Below are 19,718 nucleotides of genomic sequence, written 5' to 3' on the forward strand. Positions count from 1 at the left end.
TCCTGACACCACCAGGTGTGCACCAACCTTGCCACTCTTCAAGTCACAGCTCGACAACTTGGACATGGATCATCTCACCAAACTTGCCCACATCAAAAATCTAAACAACCCTTTTGCAACCAGTGCCCATGCGAGCGTAACCTGGATGTGATGAGTGAGTGATGCTCTAGCTAGAGGTTGTCAGCGTACTATACGTCCAGGTCCAGATGCAGATGCAGATGCAGGTCCAGGTCCAGATGCAGATGCAGATGCAGGTCCAGGTCCAGATGCAGATGCAGAGACTAGGCCAGCAGTTGGCGGCTGCGCAGTGAACCCCGCCTTCACCCACCTGCTCTCCCTGGGTCAGGGCGTCAGGGGGCGGGGCTTGTGCAGCAACGGCCGCCAGGGGTCCCGGCGGCGCGCGGTTGCCATGGTGCGCGCGCTCGGCGGGTAAACAGCGGCGGGAGCGAGCGAGCAGCGGGAGCGGGAGTGCGCGACGGAGCCGGGAGCCGGGCAGCGGCAGCAGGTGGGTGACCGGAGCGGGAGCCGGGAGCGCGGGGCCGGGCTGGGCTGGGCTGTGGCGGCGGTGCGGTGTCGTGTCCGGGGGTCCGCGCCGCATTGCAGTGGAGGCGGTGCCGGGGCCCCTCATCCTCATCCTCATCCCGCACCATTGTCTGTCACCTTCCCGGGGTTTGGTGGTCAGTGCCCGGGCCCCGGCCTCACCGAGCCGCCGCTGCTCTGACTCAGGGTTTTGCTGCTTCGAAAATTGCCCAAAAGAACATCTTTGATTGCGTCCGAGAAACGTTTATTTTATTTTCTGATATTATTCTGAATTGGGTCTGATATTGCTGGCGAACTCCACATAAAGGATGGTGGGATGTTGATTGTTTTCCTCAGTCGGGATTCAGCTCCAGTAATTTTCCTATCAGGGTGTGTTTTTGTGCACCATGTTATGCGTGCAGCAGCTCAGTCCCATCCTTGGTTTCAGCCAAAGATCATAGAGCTCTATCATCTTTGGTTTCAACAGTCTGCTTTTGACTGGCTTCAGTCCCCCAGAGCGATGGTGTTGCTGTTTATCAGAGCACCACTGAGACGCCAAGGGTTAAATCATAAGGAAGTGTTGCACAAAGCAGCGATCTTAGAATTTGGAAGGTCAAGGGGTGAATTAATAGGTTTTAAAAGGATGAGGTGGTAAATAGAAGGTAGACAAAAAATGCAAATGAGATGGTAAATAGATGTCATTGCTGGTGGTTGGAGAGTTTGGGACTGGGAGATGGTCTGACAGTGAGAGCCGGCCGTTTGTGTTGTATTAAAATTTTGAAAAGCTTCTCCACAAATGTCAGCTGATGTTCCTCACTGTATTATCTCACTGTGAAGAACCTGCTGGATGGACACCTTCCTACATTCTTCCCTTGTTCTTGCCTTTTGGTAGCTGTTGGTAGTGAAATGTCACAGACTTTTAGACAGGCACATGGATGCAGGGAATGGAGGGATATGGATTATGTGCAGGCAGAGGAGATTAGTTTAACTTGGCATCATGTTCATCGTGACCCTGCGGGCTGCAGGGTTTGTTCCTGTGTTGTATTGTTCTGTGTTCTATATTGAGAGAAGTTGCATTCTAGTTATCTCTATACTTCCCTAAAATGTGTGGGCTTGTAAATGAGGATGCTCTACTTGAGTTTATTTAGCAATGCTGGGTGGGCCCTAACTTGCACAAGTCTTCTTTATCCATCACTAGTGTGCAAACTGCCTCTGCGTCACTATGCATCTTTGAAAAAAAGGTAAATATTTCAAATTGACTCTTGCTCTTCATTAAAACCAAACACTGTTATATTCTCTGTGGTAACTGATAATTTCTGATTCTGGGCTCTTGAACATTCCTGGTGTTAATTGTTTAACAACAACAAAAAAACCTTTAAAAGAAATATGGATCAGAAAAGTGTAGAGGCCTTTGGGCCAAGTGCAGGCAAATGGGACTAGCTCAGTATGCCAACTTGGATTGGTTAGGTCAAAGTGCATGCTTCTGTGCTCTGTAGCTCCATGACTATCAACGACCATGACGTCAATTGATTGGGGAGTAATCATTGGAATCCTCCAAATACTTGCCTCTGTATTTCTTGTATAACTGATGTCTTGTGCCAGTGATGCTGCTGCAAGCAATGTTTTCACTGTGCCTGTACTTCACATACTTGTATACAGTGCACTTGTTATATGATAATAAACTCAACTTGAATAAACTTGACTTTCTCGGCCCATTGAGGATGTTGGGGATGGAGGAGTATGGATTATGTACGGGCTGATAAGAGTTGGTCTTGGTATAATATTCAGGACAGACTGTTGGCCAACGGGCCTGTTCCTGCACTTTAATTTTCTATGTTCTTTCAAAAGCACCATTTTGATTTTAGTTACTTGGCATGATTATTCTGGTTTGTGGTTAAATCTTTGTCAGATTATGTAAATATTAATGTGATCTGTTTCATGTGATATGGAGGAAATCGCCCTGTAATGTTGATGACTTAATAAGAATCTGTTAACTCTTCACAGTCCTAGCCATCAGTTGTCAGCAGCATGTTCAAATATAAACCTTTCACTGTTTCTCGCTCCCTGTGATAATAACAAACCAATACCAAATATAAATGTAGCTGAAAGTCAGGGTGATGTGTGAGCCCAGATTACCCGGCCAGTAGTGAGCTAATCACACAGTTCCTGTGTGGGGCAAGTGGATGAAACATTTGCACCTGGGTGGTGGGATGGGTAGTTTATTACGTTCTTATGGATTACCTGATCCATTCAGTCCCCGGGGCATGAAGAACTGAATCAGATGATATCTGAGGATAAAGCTCACACACAGAGTCATTGATGTCTGGACTGAGCTGTATTGGAGGAGGTGGTGGTGGCAGGAGCACAAACAATATTTAGGAGGGAAAAAAAGTGCTAGAGGAACTCAACAGACGAGACAGCATCTGTGGAGGGAATGGGCGGATGCTGTTTTGGGTCGGGACACTTTTACAGACTGGTCTGAAGAGGATCCTGAACCAAAATGTCATCTAGACATTTCTCTTCAGTGTCTAAATACTTGTGTCTACATTTAAGAGGCATCTGGACAGATATTTAAATGAGCAGCACACAGAGTGATAAAGAATTCATTCAGGCAAGTGGGATTAGCTTGGATAGGTATGATCAGCACAGGCGCGGTGGGCTGAAGGGCCTGTTTTGTGCAGCATCACCTAAATCAGCAGCACTTTCTCACCTCTGCCATGCAGATGCCACACTTGCTGTGTGTAGTTTGAATCTCATTGCTGATGTAATAACTTTTTATAGGAGTGTGAATTGTGGCTGTCTTGTTTCACAGCTGCAGCATTCTCTTAAACACAGGCTGAAACTCATTGTAACATGCTGCAGTAATCACACAGTGACCATCTCGAGCTGACCGCCCATTGATGTTATCACCTTGTGGCTGCTAGGTTATGTTCCTTCCTCCCTCCATCCTTCAGCCAAGCTTCATTTTCCCCTGTGTAGATGCTGGTTTACCGAAGAAAGGCACAAAATGCTGGAGTAACTCAGTGGCTCAGACAGAATCTATGGAGAAAAATAATAGGTGACATTTTGGGTCGAGACCCTTGTCTCAGTATGAAGAAGGGTCTTGACCTGAAATGTCACCCATTCCTTCTCTCCAGAGATACCGCCTGACCCGCTGAGTTCTCCAGCATTTTGTGTCTGCCTCCTCCTCCCCTTACTGTTGTGGGGGCATTTAACCTTTATCATTCCTTTGATGGTTTGATAATCATTCCTACAGATGTGGGTGCATTTATCATGCATCATTTGCAATGACAATTTTGGATTTTTTGATCAGCCATATTTGGGATATCCAATTAAAATAAGACCAAGCAGTCAGGTCTGCAGAGAGAAGGGAGTTCATGTTTGGATCAGTGATCTTTCATCAGCATCTGCGGTAGTTTGGTTTCGGGGATCTAATTAAAATATGTTTCTGTTCCTTGTCAGTTAAAGAGCTTGGAGCCAGTGTGACGCAGCAGTGCTCCAGTTGTCAGTGTGGAGTTTGGCTGGGGCACCACCCTGTGTGGGTAGTTGAATAAGTCAGGCTGTTTACTTGGTAATGAAAGTGAAATGCTATAGCAAGTCCAACAAAATAATAGTTGTACAGAGTTTGTTGTAATAGTTGTACAGCAGGAGAGTAGTTTCAATAGTGTAAAACGCGTGATCCTCGGCACGTTTTGTAGATGTGCGCGAGGGTGTGAGCGTGTGTGATGGTGTGAGCGTGTGTATGATGGTGAGTAAGAGCGTGTGTGTGCGCGTGTGTGTGAGTGATGGTGTGTGTGAGGGTGTGAGCATATATGAGCATGTGTGATGGTGTGTGTGAGCGTGTACATGTGTTGTGGAATGGCAGTGGGATTGAGGTTAGTATGAGAGAGAGTGTTTCCAGATCTTGCAGGAAGCAGATTTGTGTGTTGGTGTGACCCTTCTCTCCTAATGGCTGCAGTCCTATTCATTATTTATCATGCTAATAGACGCTGCCGGGTTGTGTTGCTGCAAAACCGACTGCTGATGAAATCATTGCCGTCATCTGTCTCGAGGTCAGGCTGATGCTACACGCTGTGTGTGTCAGTCTCAACAAGCGGAGAATCGTGTGGGTGATCTGGTCTTGTCGATAGGAGGTGGTGCGGTGGCATTGCCCACGACATTGCCCGCTCTCCCAGTGCAGTTGGTTCTGCAGCTACAATGCCCACCGCCCACTGCCGACCGGTACACTGCCCACATCACCCACTCCCCACACCACCCACTGCCTGCCCACTGCCCACACTGTCCCCACTGTTTCCACTGCCTACACCGCCCACTGCCCACACCGCCCACTGCCCACACTGCCCACACTGCCCACTGCCCACACCTCCCACAGCCCACACCGCCCACTGCCCACACCGCCCACACCACCCACTGCCCACACCTCCCACTGCCCACACCTCCCACTGCCCACACCGCCCACTGCCCACATCGCCCACACCGCCCACTGCCCACACTGCCCACACCGCCCACACCGCCCACTGCCCACACCGCCCACTGCCCACACCTCCCACTGCCCACACCGCCCACACCGCCCACTGCCCACACCGCCCACTGCCCACACCGCCCACTGCCCACACCTCCCACTGCCCACACCGCCCACTGCCCACACCGCCCACTGCCCACACCGCCCACTGCCCACACCGCCCACACCGCCCACTGCCCACACCGCCCACTGCCCACACCGCCCACTGCCCACACCGCCCACTGCTCACACCTCCCACTGCCCACACCGCCCACTGCCCACACCGCCCACTGCCCACACCGCCCACTGCCCACACCGCCCACTGCCCACACCGCCCACTGCCCACACCGCCCACACCTCCCACTGCCCACACCTCCCACTGCCCACACCTCCCACTGCCCACACCTCCCACTGCCCACACCTCCCACTGCTCACACCGCCCACTGCCCACACCGCACACTGCCCACACCGCACCCACTGCCCACACCGCCCACTGCCCACACCGCCCACTGCCCACACCGCCCACTGCCCACACCGCCCACTGCCCACACTGCCCACACCGCACACACCGCCCACTGCCCACACTGCCCACACTGCCCACACTGCCCACACCTCCCACTGCCCACACCGCCCACTGCCCACACCTCCCACTGCCCACACCTCTCACTGCCCACACCTCCCACTGCCCACACCTCCCACTGCCCACACTGCCCACTGCCCACACCTCCCACTGCCCACACCGCCCACTGCCCACACTGCCCACACCGCCCACTGCCCACACCGCCCACACTGCCCACACTGCCCACACCGCCCACTGCCCACACCGCCCACTGCCCACACCGCCCACACCACTCACCGCCCACTGCCCACACCGCCCACTGCCCACACCGCCCACCGCCCACACCTCCCACCGCCAAAAATTCACCTTTTGCTGGAAGTCATAGTCATATAGTGATATAGCATGGAAACAGCCCATTCCACCCAACTTTCCCACTGACCATGTCTCATCTACACTAGTCTAATCTGCCTGTGTTTGGCCCATATCCCTCTAAACCTATGCATGTACCTGTCCAATTTTCCATCGTTGCGATCGTCCCTGCCTCAGCTACCTCCTCTGGCAGCTCGTTCCATGCACCCACCACCCAGGTTGGCTGGATGGCAGACAGCAAAGAGTGGCAATAAAGGGGGCTTTTACTGGTTGGATGCCAGTGACTAGCGGAGTTCCGCAGGGGTCGGTGCTGGGGCCGCTACTCTTCACGTTGTATATTAATGATTTGGACGAGGGGATTGAAGGCTTTGTGGTCAGGTTTACGGATACGAAAATAGGTGGCAGAGCAGGTAGTGTAGAGAAAGCAGGGGACTCTGCAGAAGGACTTGGACAGTTTGGGAGAGTGGGTAGAGAAGTGGCAGATGGAATATAGTGTAGTAAAATATAATAAAGTGAGGTCATGCATTTTGGTAGTAGGAATAAAGGCATAGACCTTTTTCTAAATGGGGTGAGAATCCAGAAATTGGAGGTGCAAATGGACTTGTGAGTTCTGGTGCAGGATTCCCAAAAAGTTAATCTGCAATTCAAATCGGTAGTAAAGAAAGCAAACTAAATCCTAGCACTTATTTCAAGAGGGCTTGTATACAAAACAGGAATGTAATGCTGAGAAGGGTTTCAGCCCAAAACGTTGCCTATTTCCTTCGCTCCATAGATGCTGCTGCACCCACTGAGTTTCTCCAGCTTTTTTGTGTACCTTCGATTTTCCAGCATCTGCAGATCCTTCTTGAACATGTAATGCTGAGGCTCTATAAGGTGCTGGTCAGGCTACATTTGCAATATTGTGAGCAATTTTGGGCACCATATCTGAGGAAGGATGTGCTGGCTCTGGAGAGGGTCCAGAGAAGGTTTACAAGAATTATCCCAGGAATGAGTAGGTTAACCTATGATGAGCATTTGTCAGCACTGGGCCTGTACGCGCTGGACTTTAGAAGAATGAGGGGGTCCTCATTGAAACGTACAGAATAGGGAAAGGCTTGGATGTGGAGAGGATGTTTCCACTAGTGGGAGAGTCTAGAACTAGAGGTCACAGCCTCAGAATTAAAGGATGTTTTTTTAGGAAAGAGACGAGGAGAAATTTCTTTAGTCAGAGGGTGGTGAATCTGTGGAATTCTTTGCCACAGAAGGCTGTGGAGGTCAAGTCAGTGGATATGTTTAAGGCAGAGATGGATAGATTCGTGTTTCGTATAGGTGTCAGAGGTTATGGGGAGAAGGCAGGAAAATGGGGTTTGGAGGGAAAGGTAGATTGATTGAATGGCGGAGTAGACTTGATGGGCAGAATGGCCCAGGTCTACTCCTATCATTATGACCTTATGACCTTACAAACTCCGTACAGACATCACCCGTAGTCGGGATGAAACCTGGGTCTGGTTCAGTAAGGCAGGAACTCTACTGCCGCGCCCTAACCCTAGGTTATTGATGCCTTGCTTTTGGTTAGGGGAAGAGGGCAGACAGGTGTGGAAGAGCAAAGGAAGGAGACAGCACTGGGAAGCCATAGGAATGTTGCTGGAGAAGAGAGTAGTTGGAGGGTGTTGATAGTGAATAACAAAAGGTGTCGAGTGTTTGATTGCCATTTCACCACATGTGAATTGCGTGATCCTGGGACGTCCATCTACAGACTGACTAGTGAGTTGGTGATCACCGAGTCACCTGCCCTGGTGTGGATGTTCACTAGTCCACCAGCTGCCATGGTCAATGGTCAACAGGACTCCAGCACCAGTCGTGGCTCTCCCCTCTCTCGTCACCTTCCAGACGATTATTCCATGGTCCGTTGGCTCCAGCTCCAGCTGGCCACACCAAATTTTGCTTTTTCTATCTCCTGCCTCACGGCAGCTTAGTGTACTTTCACTTTCCTGGTTATAATATTATGTTTTTGTTTCTACTGATCTGCCTGAGCTGCCGAGTATTTGCAGCAACTCCCACCTCTATTTCAGACTTCCAGCATCTGCAGATTTTTAATTTTCATCACCTGTGAACCCTGGGATAGAAATCCCACTAGCCCACGATACCCGAACCCTGACCTCCATTGACCCTGGCCCCCACTGACTCTGACTGTCCCATCCTGACCCCCACCCGAACCCTGACCCACTGACCCCTCTGACTCTGACTCCCCACCCTCACACCCCTGACTCTGACTGCCCCATACCATCTCACCCTGACCCATCTGACTCTGACTTCCACTGATCCCTACCACCCTCTCTGACCTCCCCCCCCCCACCCTGAGCCTCACTCAAACCCTGAACCCCCTTGACCCTGACCCCCATCTTTTATCTCCACAATCTTCCCATCTACTGATAATTTTAGAAAGATTCCCTCCGATTGCAAAGACTGATGGAAAGACCATGGACTCTGCCTCCATGAGTGTTCACCATTGAAACACGTGGAGAAGCAGTTGGATTCCTCAGACTTTGTCCTCCCCTCCCGTTGGACGAGACTGTTCCCCTGGGCCGTGGGCTTCATTCTCCTCCTGTACCCAGCGGTTGTGGATGTGCCGCCTAGTTCCGTGCCCACTGCCATCGTGTCTGCAGTCCCGGCTAAAGCCAGGGATTATGGCACTCCCTGTGGGGTCATGGTGAGGTCATGGTGAGGTTACTGCCGTGAGGTCAGGGTGCTGTGACATCACCATTACCTTGCGTGATGTCACCGGATCTGTCTCACTTCAGCCCCATTCCACAAATGTCTGACGTAATATTTTCATCTATAAATGAACAGCGTTTGTGAAAGTACCAAACGCGGAAGCTTTGTGGTTACTGTTGGCCAGTGAGATTTTCTGGAAACATGTATATTAATGGAAGTTGTAGTGAGGTGACCTTGGGTTAAGCATTTCACGTGTGACCCTACCTGGATCCAACACCAAGAACCACAAGGCAGGAACCTGAAGGTAATTCTCTCTCATTCCACTCTGTCCAGCTGTGCAAGTGTGTGTCTTGTTGGGTGAAGCCTGGACCCATTGGAACTCTGTCTATGGCCACACCGAGAGCCAGTGTTCCCACACTCCTGAATCAGTGTCCAACATATGGGTTAGAGATGTTCAGATGTTGTGGGCATAAATTTCAGGGGCAATCAGATTGTAGACAGGCTGTTATGTTTATGTTTAGGTTTATTATTGTCACATGTACTGAGGAACAGTGAAAAGCATGTTTGCATGCTATTCAATCAGATCAGATGTTCTATACATAAATACAATCAAATCAAACTCATAGAATAGGTAGAGCAAAGGGGAAGATACAGAGTGCAGAATATAGTTCTCAGCATTGCAGCGCACCAGTTCCATAGACAAAGTCCAATGTCCTCAATGGGGCAGAGGTGAATCGGACAGTACCCTAGCCTTGGAAGGACCATTCAGAAGCCGGATAACTGAGGGGGAGAAGTTATTTCTGAGTCTGGCGGTGCGCGCTTTCAAGCTTTTGAACATTCTGCCAGATGGGAATAGGGAGCAAGAGGAATAATAACTTTATTTATAATAATAACTTTATTTATAAAGCACTTTAAACAACTACAGTTGCCACAAAGTGCTGTACATGAGAAGTCATGAACAAAAAGCTATTACAAACAATTAAAAACCAGTAAAAACCGTAAAACGAAGGACTATAAAAACACACTAAAAATTAAAAGACATTAAAAGCACTAAAAACAGGAGCAATGCCTCAGCCAGTGTCGAACGCCAAAGAATAAAAATATGTTTTTAGGGAGGATTTGAAGATGGACAGTGAGGGGGCCTGTCTGATGTGCAACGGCAAGGTGTTCCAGAGTGCCGGAGCAGCAACAGAAAAGGCTCTATCCCCTCTGAGCTTCCGCTTAGACCTTGGTACCTCAAGGAGCAGCTGATCAGCTGACCTGAGGCACCGGGCAGGAGCATATAGGTGGAGCAGCTCAGAGAGGTAAGGCGGGGCGAATGACCCGGATGACAAGTCTTTGATTACGTTGGTTGCTTTTCTGAGGCACCGTGAAGTGTAGATGGAATCAATGGTGAGGAGTCTGGTCTGTGTGATGGACAGGGCTACATCCACAACTCTCTGCGATATCTTGCGGTCTTGTGCAGAGCTGTCCCCAAACAAAGCTGTGATGCAACCCGACAGTAGGCTTTCTTGGTGCATATGTAGTTGTTGGTCAGTGGACAATGCTGCAGGAAGTAGAGGCACTGATGCCTACTTGGTTGTGGCACCAATGTGGTTAGTCCATGACAGATCATTGATATTATTAACCCCAAGGAACTTGAAGCTCTCAACCAGATCCACTGCCGCACCATTGATGCTGATTGCAGCATTTACTCCACCAAGCTTCCTGAAGTCAATACCTAGCTCCTATGTCTTGCTGACATTGAGGGAGAGGTTATTGTCCTGACAGTACATCACTCAGTTCTCTACCTCCTTCCTGTACTACATCTTGTCATTGTTCACCATAGCGGTGTAGTCTGCAAACCTGTAGATGGAGATGAAGCCAAATTTGGCCGTACGGTTGTTAGTGTACAGGGAGTAGGGGACTGAGTGCATCCTTGCAGGAAATTGGTGTTGAAATATTGTGGAGGAGACGTTGTCACCTATCCTCACTGATTGAGGTCTGTGAGTCACAAAGTCAAGGACCAGTGGCAGAGGAGGGAGCTGATTCCAAGGTTCATGAGTTTGGAGATGAGTTTGGATGGGATTATGATGTTTAAGGCAGAGGCTGGTTGAGAGGTTGGAGTTAATGTTCTCGAAGCACTTCATGATGGTGGATGTCACTAGACAGTAATCATTAAGGCATTCTACTGGGATGACGGGTATTTTTGAAGCAGGTGGGGGCCTCAGCATGGTGTAATGAGAGGTTAAAGATGTCTGAATAACTGCCTGCTGAGGATGATGCCAGGGACTCCAGTTGCTTTCCGCAGATTTGCTCTCACGAAAGCCAATCTTATGTCTGCCTCAGTAACCGTTGGTACTGGTGTACCCAAGACTGGGGGGGTGGAGGGGGGGTGGCATTCCACCACTGACCTTCTGTTTTAAGTGGGTGTGAAAGTATTGAGCTCATTGTTGCCAGCGATATTGCACGCCTCCGTTTACAGCCCATTATGCAAGCTCTGCCACAATCTACGGGTATCCGTGTCATTGCCTCAAGACTCTAGTCCATAAGCTCTTTAAAATAGAAAGCATTGTAATATGTGCCTGACGACAAGCTATTCATTTAAATGTATTCTTGAACAATTAAATGAAAACTCAAGGTCTTTGACTCTGTCATTAAAACATCATACAAATTGGCCTTGCCATTCCGCCTGGACAACTTTAGTTTTAATTGGCTGATACTACAGTATTTCTCAATCGAGCCATTTACACTGTACAAATACATGATAAGGGAATAACGTTTAGTGCAAGGTCAAGCCGGCAAAGTCCGATTTCTGGAAATAGTTTGCAAATAATCCAAGATGGGAAGGTGCATATGGGATTTGTGTCGGGAACTGAGCACCTCGGACACGAGAACTTTGGGGGGAAAGTAGTAAATTAAGGGAAGGCAAATGACAATGTTACTAGGCAGGAGGTGTGGAGAGTTGATTAGGCATAGCTGTTATTGGCTAAGTCCAAATTTGGCAGTTGTTTAAAGACCAGCTACACAGAAAAACCACAGGTTCCAGTGATGAAGAAAGACCAGGTTGGCACGGTTTGGGAGCTTTGCATGATGAGAGATGTTGTAAATTTAGTTAAAAGTGAAAAGGTAGCATGGGTTTAGTAAGCTGAAATCAGACAGGGCCCTTAAAGAAAATAACAAAACCAAGAGAGAAATGGCAATGTCTTTTGAAAGGTAGTTTAATGCTGCCCAATGTGCTCGTCATCCCTTCAGAAAGTTCCAAGACAGGTCTCTCACAAATAAGGCCATTTGGACTTAATTCAAAGATAGACACACAAAAGCTAGAGTAACTCCAGCAGGACAGGCAGCATCTCTGGGGAGAAGGAATAGGTAACGTTTCGGACCGAGTCTTTTAATGACTTCCTTTCCATATCTAAATAAATCCCGTCCTTCAGAATTTATTTGAATGATTTCCTTACCTCTGATGTGAGACTCACTGGCCTGTGGTTACTTGTCTTGTCTCTATCCTGTAATCATCTGGCACCTCACGATTCAAGATCTCCGTCAGGGTTAGGCTCAGGGGAACTATCACCACATCTAACACTTCCTCCAACTCAATGCAAATGTGTCTTTTTACAATACTGCACACAAAAGGGGGGCAAATTTCAAATTCCTTCAAAAAAGTTGACAAGCACTTTATTGGGTTCATGACTAACATAGTATCAACAAAAAATGTAAGAAAAGATGACATATTGATGGCAAGTTTCCGAAAATGGCATCAGAATACACAAATACATTTTGTGCAATGGTTGTCGAACGGTGTCCACCAATGACCTGGTTGGCACAGTAAGTGCACGTATTTCTTATTCCTTTCTATGTTTATGAATACCACATGGAACAATAACATTGTAAACACTGTTTCCACTTCATTCACCTGATCATGTAGTGGAATACTGCATCCATCTGAGTGGATCCAACGCGCCTTACACATCGTACACACAAACATACGTTGCGTTGCGGTGGACACTCAAACGTTACATTATTAGTGAAAACCAAACATTTTCACCAACGTGATCTAAATGGTACATTACCTTATGGATTTGAGCTATCGATGGCCGATGATTCGTCAGATCGTTTGATTTGGGCCAATTTTATTTGGTAAGTAACGGTCGTTGCGGGGCTTCCCGAAGTTGACACGAAGGAATGAAGTTAGCGACTTGATCCGTACGAAAGTTAAACAAATTGAAGATTGGCTCAGTTTTAGTTTTGATGACCAATTGATGTCCAACATTTTTTTTTAATTGATTTTAAAAAGTCAGAAAATATATCGGGAACGGTTGTTGCGATTTTGACACCATGATGTTTTTGATATATTAAATTGGAAAGTAAGAAAAAATAATTAACTCGCCCAAAAATCGCTACTACCATAGGATACCTCGTAGACAAAAATGCTGGAGAAACTCAGCAGGTGAGACAGCATCTATGGAGCAAAGGAAATAGGCGACGTTTCGGGTCAAGACACGAAACGTCACCTATTCCTTCGCTTCATAGATGCTGCCTCACCCGCTGAGTTTCTCCAGCATTTTTGTCGACCTTCGATTTTCCAGCATCTGCACTTCCTTCTTAAACATAGGATACCTCGTTGTGTTTTTGAAAAGCATTAGAGGTTTGGAGACTCCGCAATTTAACTTACAGACGTCCCGAACCCGATAACGATCGTTGTGACAATGGACGCCAATGACCTTGACGGGACCTTTACTGTACTGTATTATCTATATGTTACTGTATTTTTCTCCTGGTATTGATGAAGATATTTCCCTAGATCATTATCAAAACATATGTATGAGTGGCCACATGAAGTTTATTTATGAATTAAATATTCATGACTAAATGTGACAGAGTTTTTAATGCCACATTTTTGGTGTCCAAATTGGTGGTAAAACAATGAAAATTTGTCTGTCATGAAAAAAGTTTTTGACTTTGGGTCTTGAAGTTATCTAATTTATATCTAATATACAAGGTTTCACATGAGGGGTAGAGTTTTGTTAGAACAGTGTATTGGTGTAAACACCTGAATAATAATCTTGTTCCTCAAAATCTCTCCAGTATTGTGACCACACAAATGCTTCCAAACTTCCTACATGCCTAATCCAGTGAACAGAGATGAGTATTCATTTGGAACTCCTGGCTCCACACAGTTTGACCTCTGACCCCCCTAAGGATGCTGCTTTCTCTCCCTCACTGAATATCATTCAGTATGTATTACAGATCATATACATTGGAATACCTCCTGACTGAGATTGCCAGGACTCATTTCAGGACCCATTTTTTGCCTTCCCACCTTTTCTAAGTGCTCTCCTATATCTCCCATATTTCCTATATTCTTCAAGGACTTCTCCTACACACACTATTCCTCCTGACCAATTGCCTGTACCTGTTCTGTGCATCCTTGTTTTTCTTTCAGTCCTCAATATCCCTTGACACCCAGGATTCTATAATCGGACCAAAACAGCCTGGCTGAACACGTGCCCTGTCCACACACGGATATGCTGTTTACCACACCACTGCTCCCAATCCACTTGCCAGGTCCTGTCGTGGGTTATGGAAATCAGCTTCCCCAATTTGGGACTTTAACTTGCAGATGATCCTAGTCTCTCTCTATAACTGCAAATTTATGATGCCTATCCCCAAAATGGTCCCCCACTGACATTTCCACACCAGCCTGACTTTAGTTATCAACATTAAATGCAGGTCATCAGCCCTTCTTGTGCAGAATTGTTTACGTATTGGCTCAAAAACGTCACCTGGATACACCATACACATTATCCCCACTCCATATCCAGGCTCCTTGCAATAAGGCAATCCCAGTCACTTGGGAGGTTAAACCAACATCTGTCACCATGTTTCTCTTACACAATCCAACTCTCCATCACTTCATTGGCATTTAGGTCTAGCTTTACCAACAATACACAGTTTCCAACTGAACTGCTGGGATTTGACACAATTACTCACTGTGTAGTGAGCACAAGACCTCTGTAATCCGCAGTGCTGTGGTCATTCTTGCTGTTGAGCAGAGAACACATGAATCTTTTGCACTAGACTAATTGTGATCTGAACACCTGATGACCCTGTACTTATCCCTAACTTGTGCCGAGAGATTTATCAATGTTTGAAAAGTTTTGTTTTTCCACTGATCTTGGGAGTTCTAGAGTCAGCGGCATTGTTGTGTAGAATCGCTAAGCTCAGTGCATGCTGGGGACGCACATTGTTGTGATTTGCTTTCACTGTAGGTGCCTGAATTACACGATGGCCATGTCCAACCTGGAGATGCAGCTGCACAGTGCACAGAAGAACCTGCTCTTCCTGCAACAGGAACACGCCAACACGCTGAGGGGCCTGCACTCCGAGATACGCAAACTGCAGCAGCATTGCTCCGGTAACTCCCACACCCTCACCCACCCACACTCCCACTCCCTCACTCCCGCACCCTCACCCCCACCCCGGCACCCTCACCCCCACACCCTCCCGCACCCTCACCCTCACTCCCGCACCCTCACTCCCGCACCCTCACTCCCACACCCTCATGCCCACACCCTCACCACCCCCACTCCCGCACCTTCACCCCCACCCCCGCACCCTCATCCCCACACCCTCACCCCCACACCCTCACCCCCGCACCCTCACTCCCGCACCCTCACTCCCGCACCCTCACTCCCGCACCCTCACTCCCGCACCCTCACTCCCACACCCTCACTCCCACACCCTCATGCCCACACCCTCACTCCCAGTCCCACACCATCACTCCCACTTCCAGTCCCACACCCTCACTCCCACTCACACACCCTTACTCCCACTTCCAGTCCCACACCCTCAGTCCCAGTCCCACACCCTCACTCCCACACCCTCAATCCCACACCCTCACTCCCACGCCCTCATGCCCACCCTCACTCCCACACCATCACTGCCACTTCCAGCCCCACACCCTCACTCCACACCCTTACACTCATGCCCACACCCTCATGCCCACACCCTCACTCCCAGTCCCACACCATCACTCCCACTTCCAGTCCCACACCCTCACTCCCACTCACACACCCTTACTCCCACTTCCAGTCCCACACCCTCAGTCCCAGTCCCACACCCTCACTCCCACAGCCCACAACACTCGTTCAAAGCAAACCTCTGCAATGGAAAGTTGACCCACTCGTTACTAGACCATTGCATTGAAGCATTGAGGTTTATGGTTCATTATTTGTGGTTCACTTTCACTTCAAATATGCTGTGTCTGGACTTCATCCCACCAAATTAATCTTCTCTTATCCAACCTGATTCTGCCTGTAGCTTGTATGCCTGTAGCCTTTGCAATGCAGGAGTTAGTTCCCTTTGCCTCACCCATTAAGTATGTGGCCAGCTCTCTGCCACAATGCTGTGTAAGCCAAACCATGGCCCATTCCATTCACAGATGAAGTTTGAAGCTAATATGTCTAAATGTGCACAAACATCAATCCCTTTCTGAGACAATTGACTAGAAATTAAATTTATATTTAAATCGTTAATAAGATTATGATGAGTGAATTGTCCATAGGGACATTATTTTGGAGTGGTTTTTGATCTGATAGTTTGGGTCTGATTATATTAGGAGAGTGGGCAGTGGTGTGTTTTACTGTCTGAACCATTTAAAAAATTGAATCAGTTTCTGAAATGTCCTTTTATTTTTGTTTCCAGACCTGGCCTTTGAACTGACCATGATGCCACCACAATCAGAGCAGGCAGGTAAGAACAACATGGATCCTGCCTCTCCAGCTGGCATTAACTTTGAAAGTAAACTTAGGGTTTTACACCTAAACAAAGGAAGCTATGAGGAGACAAAATGTTGAAACAAAGAACTGAAGGTGCTGGTTATGTATACAGCTGAGTTATTCCAGCACTTTGTGTCCTTCGCCATATGCAGAGAGTTGGCTCTGGTTATTTGCGATATGTGTCATTCTTAATTGTTACTGTATGTCGTGTTGTTACTTGCGAGTGAAGCACCAAGGCAAATTCCTTGTATGTGTACATACTTGACCAATAAATGTATTCATTCATTCATGTTATTCCTTTATAGACCAACCACATCCACTTCCTTTATTTTCCTGACCTTTCTAAATGACAGGCACCTTAGAATAGTGTTACTCAGTTTTGGTCATCTGTCCACAATAGCATAATGATTCTGATCTTCCAGTCTACCTCATTGCGACCATTGCGTTTCATTTATAATCTGCACCTATTCTTTATATGTAGCACTTTGTTGTGAACTCCATTTTGCTTTTGCACGACATCTAATCAAGTATATGATTTAGATAGCATGCTAAACAAAGTTTTTGACTGTATTTCAGTATCTGTGTCTATAATAGACTAAACTAGCAACGACATGACTTGTTTATGATAGTGCATTTCTCAAGACCTTGTTTGCTGTGCTCCAGTCATCTTCAATGTCACGTGTCCAGTGAAAACCTAAAAATCTCACCCAGTCCCAGCAATCCCTTTCCTTGCCTCACCCGCTCCTTTAATCCTGTACCTTCCCCTAATCTATGGAGACCTGCATTAGACTTTCACCTTTCCTTCACTGAATTCTCCAGCTTCAGACGGTTTCCTTTGTGAATATTTCTCTATGCAGATTGTTCTTGTCCCATGTTTCCTGCTGATTCCATTGCCCTTAATATGCTTGTAGAACACTTGCAGATTTGCCTCAATCCTGTCTGCCAGTGATTTCTTGTGACCCCTCTTTTCCTTTTAAAGTGCCTCCCTCCATCTTCTCATCTCTTGATGAATCTTCCCCATAGTCCATCGGTCCCTACACCTGCCACATGCTCCCTTTTCCTCTTTATCCAACCCTTGCTATCCCTCCACATCCAGGGTTCTGGACGAGGCTTTTACTTACAGGGTTGGCCCGAACTCTCTCTTTCTCCTTTGAATGCTTCCCATTCAGCAAATTTAGACTTGCCAAGTCAAGGTCTGCGCTGCCACATCATCCCATGTTAATGACATTCGCCTCCCTACCTGCTGTAAGAGTAATTACTGGCCCATGAATATCTTCAGCACTTCATTTTAATTTACATGTAAATTAATTTCCCTCACTTTCTTCTGCATTCTCATTATCATGGGTCCATCTTTCTACATTATATCACTTCACCAGTAAGAATAATGTTTGTGGTTTCTTTGAAGGGAACGGTGACTCAAGAAGTGAGGAATTGAGGGAAAAATATGAAGAGCTGGAATCCCAGCTAAAAGCTAAAGAAGATGAAAATAATGATTTAATGAAGGATTTGGAGAAGAAGAATGCAGTAATCATGGTGCTGGAGAACACAATGAAGGAGCGAGAGAAGAAGTACCTGGATGAGCTGAAGATGAAAAGTCACAAGCTGAGCATGTTGTCCAGTGACCTGGAACAGAGGGCCAGCACCATTGCCTACCTCACCTCCCAGCTACATGCCACCAAGAAGAAGCTGATGGCATCGGGCAGTGGGGCTACAGACACCTCGTCCACTGCGAGCTCTGCCTCCAGCAATTATAAGCCATCACCGCCCAAAGACAAGATGCCAGAAACCCCACGCCGTAGAATGAAGAAGAGTCTTTCCTCTCCTTTGAACAGTGAGTTTGCAGAGGTCTACAGACTTGGGACTGATGGACGAAAGCTAGTTCTGCGATCTGAGCCAATGGATGCCATGCCAGACCCAACACCCTTCCTCCAGGGGAGGGGAGAGTGCGACGTACACTTGATGAAGGAGAAGCCTTTACCTATTCCACCCATTCCTTCAGAGCGAGGCTGTGTGGAACAGCCGAGCCCTGGCAGAGACAAGCCGCACAAGCCTCACCACATATCGCACCGAATGGCCGGGGCACAGGCTGAGGCTGCAGTGGAAATGCTGGCAGTGGACCAGGTCAATGATGGCAAGGTGGTTAGGAAGCACTCGAGCACAGACAGAACTGTGTAAAGGACTGCTTTACTTGGCTTGTTGCTTTTATAGCTGTGCACAAAATATAGACAAAAACTTCACGCAGCATTTTTTTTTAATTTTGTTTTTAATGAGAGGAAATACAAATGCCAAACTAACAGTTTATGGGAAAGCAAACCCATCACGTCTCCTGAATTTCTTTTTGTGTCGTAGTTAATTGTTGGCCCAATGTATAACCTGCTGCTTGCTTCTACCAGTAATCTAATTGCACTAGTGGTTTGAGAAAAACACAACCACACTTGCTGTTGCACTAAGCAGCTGTAATCGCTGAAAGAGAAGGTACCTTGGTATAAACACTACTATCGCACACCATTTGCAGCTATAAACAAAACTGTTATTCTTTCCAATAATATTAATGGTGGAAGGCCCTGGTTAGATGAAGGTCTGTGACATTGCGTGTTGTGCACCTGTTGACAAAGCCCAGCTAGCAGCATGTGAAACATCCATCGCCTGTCTATATACACTGGAACAGCTGCAGAATTCAGGTCATTGCATTTATACAAAGTTTGATTTTGTAATCCAATTAAATGATTATTGATGATCTGATTATTTGGTTTCTGAAAGTCATTACTTGAGAGCAGACATTGGGCAGGGAGGGACAGGGTGGGGGAAATGTGTTGGTCTGGACCAAACGGGTCTGGCACCTACTCTTTACATCAATGTTTACGATGTTGACCTAACTGAATTGTGAAAGGACTGAGTACAAACCATGTAGATAGTGCTTACTTTGAAAGCTCCTTAACCTGAAGTGTTTCCACAGATGCTGCCTGTCCTGCTGTTTATCAGATTTCATTCAACCCATCACCTCTGATCCTCCATAGAAACATAGAAATTAGGTGCAGGAGTAGGCCATTCGGCCCTTCGAGCCTGTACCGCCATTCAATATGATCATGGCTGATCATCCAACTCAGTATCCCGTACCTGCCTTCTCTCCGTACCCTCTGATCCCCCTTAGCCACAAGGGCCACATCTAACTCCCTCTTAAATATAGCTAATGAACTGGCCTCAACTACCCTCTGTGGCAGAGAGTTCCAGAGATTCACCACTCTCTGTGTGAAAAAAGTTTTTCTCATCTCGGTTTTAAAGGATTTCCCCCTTATCCTTAAGCTGTGACCCCTTG

At 47.4% G+C, this 19,718-nt stretch overlaps 1 protein-coding gene across 3 annotated transcripts; it reads left to right on the top strand.

The window, feature by feature from the left end:
* The first annotated feature begins 365 nt into the window (after nucleotides 1-365).
* ccdc92 (coiled-coil domain containing 92) lies at nucleotides 366-19,144 on the top strand. Of its 3 annotated transcripts, none has more exons than XM_033043869.1 (4): nucleotides 366-505; nucleotides 14,894-15,039; nucleotides 16,329-16,376; nucleotides 17,808-19,144. In XM_033043869.1, exons 2-4 carry the CDS (start codon nucleotides 14,910-14,912, stop codon nucleotides 18,575-18,577), a joined length of 948 nt encoding a protein of 315 aa, XP_032899760.1. In that variant the 5' UTR covers nucleotides 366-505; nucleotides 14,894-14,909; the 3' UTR covers nucleotides 18,578-19,144. The 3 variants fall into 3 exon arrangements, with proteins under 3 accessions (XP_032899760.1, XP_032899758.1, XP_032899759.1); XM_033043867.1 differs by lacking the exon at nucleotides 366-505 and adding an exon at nucleotides 1,554-1,760; XM_033043868.1 differs by lacking the exon at nucleotides 366-505 and having other exon boundaries at nucleotides 13,523-15,039.
* Nucleotides 19,145-19,718: the final 574 nt, after the last annotated feature.

The sequence above is a fragment of the Amblyraja radiata genome, chromosome 25, assembly GCF_010909765.2.
Source record: "Amblyraja radiata isolate CabotCenter1 chromosome 25, sAmbRad1.1.pri, whole genome shotgun sequence".
Lineage (NCBI taxonomy): Eukaryota > Metazoa > Chordata > Chondrichthyes > Rajiformes > Rajidae > Amblyraja > Amblyraja radiata.

Bases quoted from the DNA above. Each gene is read 5' to 3' on its own strand.
- ccdc92 (XM_033043867.1), top strand. From the start codon at position 1,639: ATGAGGATGCTCTACTTGAGTTTATTTAGCAATGCTGGGTGGGCCCTA. The intron at 1,761-14,893 runs GTAAATATTTCA...CTTTCACTGTAG, and splicing joins TATGCATCTTTGAAAAAAAG to GTGCCTGAATTACACGATGG. The intron at 15,040-16,328 runs GTAACTCCCACA...TTTTGTTTCCAG, and splicing joins ACTGCAGCAGCATTGCTCCG to ACCTGGCCTTTGAACTGACC.